At 37.3% G+C, this 12,270-nt stretch overlaps 1 protein-coding gene across 1 annotated transcript in view; it reads right to left on the bottom strand.

Annotated features, from left to right (window-relative positions):
* Positions 1–12,270, bottom strand: part of cdc42ep1a (CDC42 effector protein (Rho GTPase binding) 1a) — a 19,536-nt gene extending 7,266 nt beyond the window's left edge. The window contains exons 1-2 of the mRNA XM_038301026.1: positions 12,116–12,270; positions 914–1,785 (exon numbers count right to left, since the gene is read on the bottom strand). Of these exons, the coding sequence (XP_038156954.1) occupies positions 914–1,379 (466 nt within the window). The 5' untranslated portion in view covers positions 1,380–1,785; positions 12,116–12,270. The remainder of the gene's footprint in view (positions 1–913; positions 1,786–12,115) is intronic.

Raw genomic sequence — 12,270 nt, 5'->3', positions numbered from 1 at the left:
TTTTATGCCTTAGTAACTTCCAGGCAACATACTTGTAGCTGTTGCCTTTTATTTGAGATGGAAATATTTAAATGCCTAAGAATTAAAAGCTTAAATTAAAAGATTAAGTAAAAATAATGTATATACATAATGTGTTCAGCATAATTTTGACTGAGGGGGTTTCTCATGGTAAGACAAAATGCCCAAAGGGGCACACAAGTCATAAAAGTTTGTGAAACACTGCTTTAATGAATGGAATCAAAATTTCTTAACCACATTCTGTAATTTCTCAGATTACCTTTGACATAAACAGGATTTTGATGATTTCTACATTAGAAACACTTTGTTTCCACATTGACTCTGTTCAACCCTATTGGAACAAGTTTTGATTCTGCAAACATCTCAGGATTACTGCACACCCCATTTATCTTTACTGGAAAGCTCACATGACATCATCTGTTTTTGCTCTTCTATTTTGGGATTAGGAGAGGAGCGGCAGTAAATCCAAAAATTGTCCCAAGGCTCAACTTCAGTTGTTTTTCCTTCAAATTAAACTGCAACACTGTTGATAAAAGTAAAAAAGTCGAAGGTCAGATGAGTTAAACGGCATTTAACTCTGAACATAATGGAAAAGAACGCCACAGTGAAACTCAGCTGCTCAGTCATCCGGAGACAGATTTGTCCCAGATGTCCTCATGAATCACCACTGCTCATAATCAGCAGCGTTTGCTCTAATAACAGAGACCCTGACTGAGCTGTCTGTGTGTGAGAGGATTTAGATATTTAAATATGACACATTGCATTCTTTTTATCTGTAAAAGTTTGTCTTTATAGTTGCATATCTTTGTCTGATGGGGCGTAAAAATTTTTACAGCTCTGTTCAAATGTTATTGGATCAACTGTGTATGCAAACATACCAGGTTTTTATACTCACCGTAAGAGCTTTTCTGTTCATCTGGTGTTGAACTAGGGAAGAGCACTTTGGTGGTGGGACTCCCATTGGGCATGTCTATGTCCAGCCTGGGGAGGGAGATGGCGTTCTTGATGATGGGAGAAACAGCAGGAGGCGGCGGGGACAGATCCTTTGCTCCCTCTCGGGGTCGGTTGTCTGAGCCTCGCCTGATGTGACGAAGCGTCCTGGAGAAGAAGGCGCCGATCTTGTTGTCAGGTGAGGAGACCGAATCCGTCTCCCCATTGTTCCCATTGGACGTCCCACCGTGGTTGCTCAGAAAGGAGGTGTCCCCAAAGACATCACCTCCACGTCCAACATGCATGGTGTGGCGGAAGTCTCCCAGGGGAGGGCTGATCATGTCCACCGTCAGGTCCCCTTTATAACGCCGCCTGCTGTGGGAGTGTGAGACCAGCCCTTTAAGGCCTGACAGCTTCTCCTGGAGATTCATGATCACAAAGCCTGAATGAAGTAAAATCCAATTAATATATCGGCAAAATGTTTCTCTGATCCCAAACAGAGCTCCAAAATTAAGGCTCGGAAACTTTGCACTTTTTTTATTTGCAAGATTAAAAGGCAGTTCCAGATTTTCACTGGATTATTAACTCTGTTTGTTATGTACAAGCTAAACTCTGTCCCACGCTTTGTGGCTTGATTGTTTGCATTACTGAACAGATTAAAGAGGCAGAAATTGAGGAGAGCACGATGCAGTTGGGTTCCTGGATGCAGTCGATCCTATTGGAGAGCGGTCGGGCTCAGCGGATCGATCCAGGCTTCGGCTTTGTTTTCAGCAGCTTAGAAACAGACCTGTGTCCAGCCGAATTGGCTCTGATGTTTCACTGTGGCGACATCTATTACTGAAAAACAGGGAAAGAAATATGTGTTAAACCTTGAAGCTCAGGATTTGTTTTATTTAGTGTTAGAATAATGGGAGCAAATAACTTTTACAGTAATAAACTGATATTTAACAAAACTTTATAATAATAAAAGTTGCTGAAAAATTGAGCATTTTTCTCCTTAAATCTTTCCCAGAGGTTTTTAGGATTCCACGTTCCATGTGTCCGCTGGTGTGGGACCGGCTAAATATAGACCCCGGTCCCTCCTCTGTGGAGCAAACCAGAAGCTGCCTCTGATCCAAAAAAAGGGCGGACTTTCTTCTCCCATTCTTCCTGTTGTGTCTAACATGTCGGCTGTACAGAGTTCACATTTTACCGAGGGGACTTTCAGAAGTTTAAACTAGCGGGCCAGGCCTCTTTCAACATATGAAGATTTGCTTAGAAACAGGCAAAGTTAGATAGCAGGAGATGATAAAAGATTCCCGATTAGAATTGCTGCTGCTGTTCAGTCCTTATGTCAGATTTCAGAAACATCCAAAACAGCCTAATGTTGGGAGGATAGAGCCAAAAAAAATCGCTGTAGGATTGTGGTTTATTGATGTAGTAATTTACATCCGATTAATCTGATGCCTTTATTCTCCTTTTAACTTTTTTATGTGTTTCTCAAATGAGTCCGTTCTCCATGCGTGTTAGGGGAACTTTGGTTGGTTTATATACAAATTTACAGTTAAAGCACTTCGTGCAAAAATGGAAGCAAAACCATATATATCAATCACCAAAAGATAACCAATCCCCTTAATTTTTCAATAGTTACTTGTTTTTTTATCAGTTTTAAATTGTATATTTTTTAATTTTCTGCTGCAGCTGGCTGCATTTTGTACTAGATTATTGATATAAATGGAGCAAAATCAGGCAATAATATTGGGGCTATATTAATCCATCCAACAATTTTCTCCCGCGCCTGTCAAGGGTTATGGGGGGCTGGTACCCATCTCTCTAGTCTATGGGCGAGAGGCAGGGTACACCCTGGAAAGGTCGCCAGTCTGTTGCAGCGCAACACAAAAACATGCAACCATGCACACACAAACTCACACATAAGGACAATTTAGAGAAGCCAATCAACCTAACAGCCTTGTTTTTGGAATGTGGGAGAAGCTGGAGTACCAGGAGAGAACCCACGCATGCTTAGGGAGAGCATGCAAACTCCATGCAGAAAGACCTTGTTATAGGAATCTAAAACAGAATGCAGCCCATGCAGCTATCAATTTCAGATGAATATATTAGAGTTACATTCTGTCTTGACTAACAGGGGATCTTCCAGCAGCAGTTTTTTATGACTGCATGATTAATTTCAAACTCTTGATGGGGACGAGATCTCGTTGCAGATGGGAGGCAAAGCGAGCTCAGTCTAAGGCAACACCTGCAGCTCATTGAGAAGTGTGGAAACAACATATTGTTTTAGGGCCTTTAAGTCTTTAGTAAAACCAGAAAACAGTGCTAGATTTATCACTTATTTTTCAAAAAAGGTATTGCCAGATTGATCTTAATAGTTGGAAGTTGCTACTAACACTGTGAGGGAAACACATTTAAATGTATTAGACTTGTTTTGTGGAACTAGCACAAACTATCATGATTTAGGTTTTTTAGATTATTAAAATTGATACTAAACTATATCTAAACCAGTTCACCCTGTGGGAAAAAAAACAGTCCACACATGAACCACAAAGTATTTGAAATATTTTTCAGTGACTACTTCACATCTAAAATGGCTTCTTTTCTAACTTCCAGTAGATGCTATCTGCTGTAAACAGGAAAAATCAGGCAAAGATTTATTTCTGTTTGTTGCTTTTCACTTTAAGTTCTTCACTTAAACAGTACTTACAGCTATAAAACATGTTTTTCATTTTTTTAAATGAAAAATATATATATTTTGCAGATATTTGAGTAAAATTTTACATCGTTCAGATACCAAAGGGTCTATCACCCACCGTCCCCTGGTTATACTGTAGTATTACCATAGTTCATCTATCTATACCAACCCTACTGACTTCTGTAGATAAAATTATTCCAGTTTTTTTCCCATACCAAAACTAAATTAGTCTATTTGATATTTTTTGTATTCCAGAAGAGTAATTGAAATCATCACGGTAGAAAGAGGGTGTGAGCATGTTGAACAGTGGAAAGAGGTGGTACAATAATTAGTTGCGCTGCTGTTAATGTAAAGAAGGGGAACAGAGCGCACCACTTTAAAAATGAAGGAAGAAGCAGAAGTTTGTTATCACAACTGGTCACTACTGATGGCGAGCTGCCCTGTGTTATTTATGTATGTTAATCAATTTATTTGATTTGGATTGGGCTCATCCTTGTGATACATGTTTGGTTCATGCACAGCTAAAAAAAAAACAAATAGGGCTATGATTTCTCTTTTTTTATTTTTATTTTTTTTACTAAAGATTAGAACCCAAAATGTCACATAATCCAATTTAATCAACAAAAAGTAAATCAAGACCACTGGTTACAGCTTACAGGAGAAAAAGATTTAGATAAAATATTGCAGAATGATTGAAAAATCCTTGTAAGGTGCTAATCAGGTACCGTGGTTCTTCAGGGATCATCACGGGTCTGTCTAAAGATGTTTTAGAACTGATTGGTGACCTTTAGTTTATGTCTTCAGACAGTTAGTTATTATAAGTTGCTTTGCTGATTTATGGTTGTGATTTATGAGCACAGACTTTCAGGCTTAGTTGTGTGTTTCAACTACTTAGTTTGGAAATATGTAGTTACTGATGAATCAGTAACAGGAAACTTAATGAGACAAGATCTGCATGAACTGAGAATGATGGAGGAAGAGATAACCACCTGTTTAATGCTAATTTATTCAGTTTATTTTTCTTATTGTTCCAAATATTGTAGTTAGGGATGCACGATATTGGGATTTTGGCCGATATGCCGATATTTTAAAACTCATGTAGCCGAAAACTGATATCGATACCGACGTTAAAGCTGGACAAAAATAAGTAGTCATTGAAAATAGCAGTTTTGTTATCCATTTCTGACACTTTGAAAAATTATATATTCAAATATATTTCCATGTGCTGATATCAAATTGATTTTTAAAAACGCGGTATCCATCTATTTTACTTTCAAAATCTCATGAAATTTCATTGTTCTGTTACAAACTCTTGTGATATTTTGCAAATTCTTGTGAGATTTTGTTAGTAAAATAGATCGATACCGCTCAATATATCAACATATAAAAATATGGCAAAATTTCGTGAGTTTTCGGGGGATTTCGTAGCATAACGATGACATATAGCAATATTTCATTAGTAAAAGAGATTGATATGGTGTTTTTAAATGGCAATATATCAGCATATGAAGATATTGTGATATTTTAATGTATCAATATTTTTTCCCTCGTCTTTAGAAGTTTTTAAGTCTGTAAAAAAGAAGTTTTTGAAAAAGAAGAAGAAGTAGTATTTTTTTTTTTTTAGACTTTAGAAACTCAGAAGCTGATCAAATATCGGGTTAAATATCGGTGGGGTGGCCGATGTCCGATATTCAGTTTTAAGGCCGATACAGGCCGATACCGATAGGGGGCCGATTATATCGTGCATCCCTAATTGTAGTAATTAGGATTTTTTGTATTTATCAAGTGAGACAATAATAATAATAATATGTATGATGAGATTATACTAAGATAACCCAAATATCTAATCTAATAATAACCTACTTCCAGTCGCTGTGTGAAACATAGATTTTATTTTAACATTAATTTCTGATGTTTTTGGAAGCGGTTGATTATATTATGTCTCTGATGGAAAAAACTGTTAAAGAGAAGAAAAAGAAATTGCAGGAGTTATTCAGGCAAAGGTCAGAAGAGGGCTAAAAAGAAAAGGACCCCAGTAACCAGCAAGATACACTGGGTTTAATCAGCCTGTCCAATAATGAAAGACAAAAAACAAAGGAGCAGGTTAAATTTCAGGAAGTAGAGGAGCTGTGCATATAGCCTATTATATATAGCCCATGTGTAACAGAAGTAGTGTTTGTTGAACTTTTTTAAGAGATGAGGAAACTCTGTATCCACAGACAGTCACAGGCATAGGCTAAATGTTGGATAAATATTTGTATTTACTTTTCAGTTTTTTCTTTGCCTAAAGTCAATCTCCACTTAGGGGACGGCGGAGCTCTTTAGTCCTGGTATCCACCCTTGAATCCTCCATTTCCACTGCCACACCTTTCCCCCAACCCAGAGACACAATTGTAGTTTTCTAATAATAACACTATCGATTTAATAACTTTATTAACCTTAGGAAATACTAACAGAGTGGAGAGGTATTGCTGGCTTTACACTTGATATTCGTTGTTTAAATATTAATAAAAATGTAAAAATAAAGGAAACCACTGTCCCAGTTTCTTAATATAATCTTCTTGATAAGATATATTTCTGTTTATCTACCAACTGGAAATGTCCCCAGATTAAATAAAAATGCACTCTGTTTCTGTTTAAAAGCTTTTCGCAGCAGCAGCTAAATAGCCTCCCACACATGCGAAGCTTTGTCTGGCTTCATTAATGACCTGCTATGGGTCATGACAGCGAGGATTGCATCAGGTCCAAGGCAGCCCCTCTAATTTGCCGCTAACCGCAGTCCTGGGCCCTACGCTCCACTTCTCCTGGCAGCCGTTTTAAGAGGGACGTCGGGGAGCAGAAGGAGAAGAAACTTGAAAGAAACATACTGAATACTGTGCCTGAGCCATACTCAGGGTCAGAGAGGAATGTAGGGGAAGGGTATACTGAGGTGTGATCTTCAGTCTGAAACATCAAGGGCCTCAGGGACCCTGGGAATGTTCCCATTAACTTTACTGGATCAACAAGCAACTTTTCTTATTAGAAAAAAAGTATTTTTCTATTATTTTAATTTAAAACTTGCATCCTAATTTACTCATGGAATAAACAGGCAGGATTTCTGATTAATCCTATTAAAAGACCTTCAGCCACGGCACAGCAGGAATAACTCCTCTCATGAGGTAGAAGAAGGAGTTAAATGAGCGACACATCCAGTCTTCTTCTTTCCTCCTTTCTGAGCTGTTTCCTTCATCTATGCTACACAAAACCATAAATATTTTTACTCAAAATGCCCTGAAATATATAAAAAAATGTTTTAGATTTAAAAATTAGTACATTTAACATTTCAATCTCAAAGACAGCTTGTCTCTCTTTGTATTAGATATAAGAAAAGTAGGGGGCGGTTTGACAGCAGGAACCTGGATTATCCCCTAATCCCGAGTCTTTCCCATTATCCCTGTAGACAGAGCTTGTTGGCTACCATCTTGGTCCTCCTTCTCACCATTACAGGTTTCTGTCAGAGGACAAACACTCAAAGATCGAACCTACTTGAATAACGTTGTTGGTTTAAAGAACAGGGTTTGCACAAAACAAGGAAAATCCGACTGAATAGGAAAAAAGTCTAAATGTAAATAATTTTAAAGATGAGAAAATTAAAACTTTACATTTTAGACTTAAAGTCAAACTATCACAAGCTGGCAAAGTTTTTCTACTTTCTTTATTTATTTTGTTGCTGACAGACATAAACACTGAATGAAAACATAATGTGAATTTTTTTGACATGATATTGGGTCACGTTTTTTTTTATTTATTTATTTTTTATTAATAACATAACAACAAACAGATACAAACTATAAAATAAGAAACTAATTATTTTTCTTGACCACTTCAAATTTAACCCAGTTGAAAAAATGAAGATTTTTCCTTTTTTTTTTTTTAGTTATCCAATACTAATCAAAAAATGAAGATTTTTCCCTTTTTTTTTTTTTTAGTTATCCAATACTGATCAAAAAATGAAGAAAAAAAAAATGAAGATTTGTCTTTTCCAATACTGATTAACACATTATTAAGCATGGCAGTGGCGGAATGAGACTGTGGTCTTTTTTCAGAGAAACCAACATATAGGACAGATTTGATGAAGCAGGGAATCAGAAGATCTTTCTTAAAACTTGTATATTTTCACTGCTGTTGATCAGTTGTCCAACAAGGAAACAAAAAGGATAGATATTAATTTTCCTCAGTCTTGTGTTGAAAAAGCTAGTCAAATTTTGAAACTAACACATATTTCAAGTTTATCTTTATATCTAAAAGCAAAAAAAATAGATTAATGTAAATGAAGTAAAGAAGTAATCTAAAGATCAAAAAACAAAAAGCTGTTGTCCGGTTTTTCTCTCTTATTTATCTCTTATTTATCTCTTATTTATAAGCTCTTATTTCAGAGACCCAGACCAACGTTCCTGTGTCATATGGTCTACTTGAGATGGTTTAGTTAGAAGTAAACCAGAGTAACCACAGTCTAAAAGGAGCCGTGTGTGCTGAGTTTGCATGAAGACATTCCTGAGCAGAGCATCATTCAGTGGAGTGCGACCCTCCGCCACCATCAGAACAGATTGAAACCATGTTTGGGATCTTTCTGGTCTCTATATCAAATTCATTCACTCTCTCTCTCTTTGCCCTCCTTTACCATTAAATAAGCCTTCAGTATTTCTTCTAACTTCTTCAATGAAAACACATATGTATCTCTGGAGGTTTTCCACCTAGGTTTGCTAATGTTTTCATAATCTAATGCAGGTCCTCCGCTCCCTCCCCCTCCTCTGTTACTCACTAACCAGGTGAACAAACATACACGATAAGGCTATGCTTTTCAGGGCCACAACTTCACTCTCACTTAAGTTCCTATTTTCACCATTCTAACTCGGTCTGAATCCAAGATAAACAGGGCTACACTTCCTCCTCAGCCGAAAAAACGCTCACATGCCTCCAAAAAGTATCCAAACCCTGTACTGCTTTAATTCCTGTGCTTGCTGGAGCTGGCAGCCCTATTTTTCCTTGCCTTATTTTTCATTCTTTCTTGCATGTTACAGTTCTAGGGTTTTAGTTATCTCTCCTGTTCAGATATTAAGGAAAGTTTAGGGGAACACATGGCGTACTGGTAGAGCTGGTTGCTCAAACGCTTATGTTTGATTCAGCTGTCTGCCTACTGTAAATAAAGCCAAGTAATCTTTTTTAAAAAGTGATAATTTCAAACTCTTAAATTTCCATTAGGATATGCTCTGGGCCCCAGGAAGAAGAAAAAGAAATGACTGAATGACTGAGTTCTTTCAGCTGCCACTCAGACGCCTCAGCAAAGCATTACAACTTTCACACAGACTTGGCAGAGTCCCCTCTGACACATCCAGGTCTCGAACCTGGGATCAAAGATTTAAACTTAGCTTGCTATACCACAGAGGTATGGAGCCTTTTACACAGATAAACCTAATGAAATACAGTGTAAATGATCACCTTTAGAAGGTATGTAAGTATGAAGAAATACCATTATGAAACATGGCAGTAGCAGCATCATGCTGTGGGGACATAAAATCCAAACAAAATTTAAAATAACTTGCAGTATCAAGAAAATGTAAAAATCCTGAAGAGTGCTGAAAAAGGTATTGTTTGATTTCTTAAACAACTTTCTGCAATACTTAGGGGAACCTCAGGAAATATCAAATTGTGATCATTTTTTCTTAGAAAATTCATCTAAATGTGGAAAGTAATATTTAAATCCTCTTTTTTCTATCAGATTTATTTTTAGTTGGCCACTAAACTTCTGATACAATCATTTCAAACTTATGTTAGCAGAACAACTCCAATTTGTTTGAAGAGGAACATTGAACTTTTCAAGTAAAGTCTAAAATGTTCAGTAAATCTTGGATGTCTTTTAATCCATGTTGACTACACAAATCTGCGGCAAGGTTGTATTTGTCTTGACATCTTTTGTTTCTGAAATCCTCCTGGTTGCAAGTAAACTCAATATTGCTAGAAATCTTTGGATAATAAAATAGAACTATTAAAAAAAAACTGAATAAATTATCAGTAACCAGACTTATCAGACAAAGTAAGTAATTTTGTTAGTGGATTGTGTACAAGTCTCAATTGTATCCACATAATCTGTCGTACAGAACTTGTAAGGGTTTCACTGCACCACACTGTAGTGATCAACAACTGTCGGTTGCACCACTAAAGCTATATGAGCCAGTCTACAGTAAATTTAGAATCATGTTAGCCCTAAATGCTGATCTGTAGATAAAATCCTTCAGCTTATCCAAAATGCTGCAGCCACAGTTCTGATGAAAATTTCTCACACATATACATTTCTCCTATTTCAGCTTCTTTCATTGGTTTCCTGTCAAATCATGTATAAAGCTCTAAATAACTTATCTCCATCTTGTATCAGAGATCTGATTGTACCTTGTTCTAACAGGAGCAAATCGCTCTCAATCTACAGGATTAGTGATTCCTAAAATCTTTAAAAGTTGAATGGGAACAGGCTTTTCAATCAGGCTCCTCTCCTGTGGAACCAACAACCAGTTTTAGTTCGTCAAAATGGCTCAGGTTATCAGGAGCTACTTTTCCATAGCTATGCTGCTATAGACTTAGGCTGCTGGAGGACATAGGGTCTACTTCTTATCCTTCTACTTCATTCTATGTCTATCCTCCAGTTTTGCAGTATTTGTTATACCAACGCCTAACTTTATGTGATATCTTTTCATCCCTTTTGGCATGAAAACCAGCTCAGAGCTCGTCTGCTTTGCTGTTTATTTCCTAGACAGAGCCAACTGTGGATCTAGTTTACTGTTACCTTTTCTAGTGTATTGTTAGTATTAATGGATCAGTTTTAAAGAAAGCAGTTTCTTACTTAAGAAACATTACACTCACAAAGAACAGTCGGATTCACATTTCTGGTCTGGTTGCTAACTGTCTGCTCGAGGCACCAGTACTACCCCCTGTTCATGCAGATAATGCACAGTTATTAATCTGCCACACATTCAACCGATTCCAATATAAAATGTCCTCTTTAATATGCTTTAATTACTTGTCTGTTTTAAAAACAAGGAAAAATCAATTATTGCTTATTTCTGGTTTATACCCTTATATTGGTTGATTTTATGACATTATACAGTAGTACAATGTTTTAAGTGTCAGTTTTGGTGCCTCAATATCTGTCAGGACCAAAATGTGAGTTTGAATCCTTTAAAAACACGTTGCAGCCGTTAACAGGGGGGTTGCAGGTTGTTGACAAATGACTGAACTGTGACCATTTGCTGACGGCAACGAGTGATGTCAAAGGTTTCCAAACATCACGTTGTGTGGCCAAAGAAAGAAAGAAAAAAATCCCAGTAGAGTGCTGCCGTGTGAAAACTAACACACCAGCCAGGGTTCATGAAGGACTGTTTTCACGTTGGCTGGCTTTATATGAGGATTCCCCCCTCAGAGGAATGTTAGGACCTCAGGTGGAAAAACAGAAAATAGCACAGGAAATGCCTTGCTGTACTTGTTTATGTCATCAACAAGCACTGTACAATTAGTGTAAATCATGGTTGTAAGATTGGAAACATATTACATACATGTGCTAACCATCTGCTTCTGCATCCTGGAAGAGACCATGTTGGCGGTATCAAAGCATGTGCTCAAGTAAGACAAAGTGGACGCCTACCAGGGGAGATTACGGGAATTATAGAGCCAGCTAAACATGAAAAAGTCAGGCAGGACACGGATCTCCAGCAAGGAGGTTTGGATTCCTCCCTGCATGATTTATTATTGGATTTTATGTAGTCATCATTACATCAGACAGGGTTTATATTGATCTCTGCATGTTTGTTTAGAGCAGGGTTCAGTGAGCATCTGTGCTGTTTCAGATAGAGGTCTATAGGGTCAGATGACCATTGTTGGATTTGTTGTTTCCATAATCAAAACACTTAAACCAGACACTTTAACTCAGAGTAATGTCATTCAGATATACCGGCGGGAAATTGATGGCTTATGTTTCACAAGTTGTGTAATTACAAGGCACAACCAAAGCTCTGCTGTATACTTCCCCCCAGTTTGGCAATAAAGATGACATATTGCTGCTTCTGTTACATATAAATATGCCAGCAGGTTTAGTTAAATCTTGGAAAGTGAGACCGATTGAACATTAACAGCCATGTTTTAATATAAAACTGCTTTATCTAAACCTAAACCTAATCTGTTGGGTTTGTGATATGGAGGGGGTCTAATAATTAATCCCAACATACCAAAGCAGTGAAATCAGGTATTTTAAATGTGAATTTAAACACAAGTTTAAGACATATCCAGAAAGAAATATATTTATGCATCAATGAATTAGAGAAAATAGGATTTCAGCACCAAAAGTGAGTGAATGAATCAGGCTTTACAGACGCATAAGCAATGAAGTTCATCTGAGTTCACATTTACCTTAAAATGAGGCAATAAAGTAGACATTAAAAAAAATCTGACACTCACCTGGGAAGGAGAAAGCCAAATAAAGAAATTAAAAAAGAATAAAAAAGTATAAATAAAAACAGCAGCGCGTCCAGTGGTTGTGTGCAGGTCCGGCTGGTCTGAGCGCGCCGCCAGAGCTGCTGGTCTGCTGCGCCGGAGAGCCGCGGAGGAAAGGG

Source organism: Cyprinodon tularosa, unplaced genomic scaffold, assembly GCF_016077235.1.
Source record: "Cyprinodon tularosa strain WSP-4 unplaced genomic scaffold, ASM1607723v1 ctg46, whole genome shotgun sequence".
In the NCBI taxonomy this organism is placed as follows: domain Eukaryota; kingdom Metazoa; phylum Chordata; class Actinopteri; order Cyprinodontiformes; family Cyprinodontidae; genus Cyprinodon; species Cyprinodon tularosa.
This window is presented reverse-complemented; position numbering and strand designations above follow the sequence as displayed.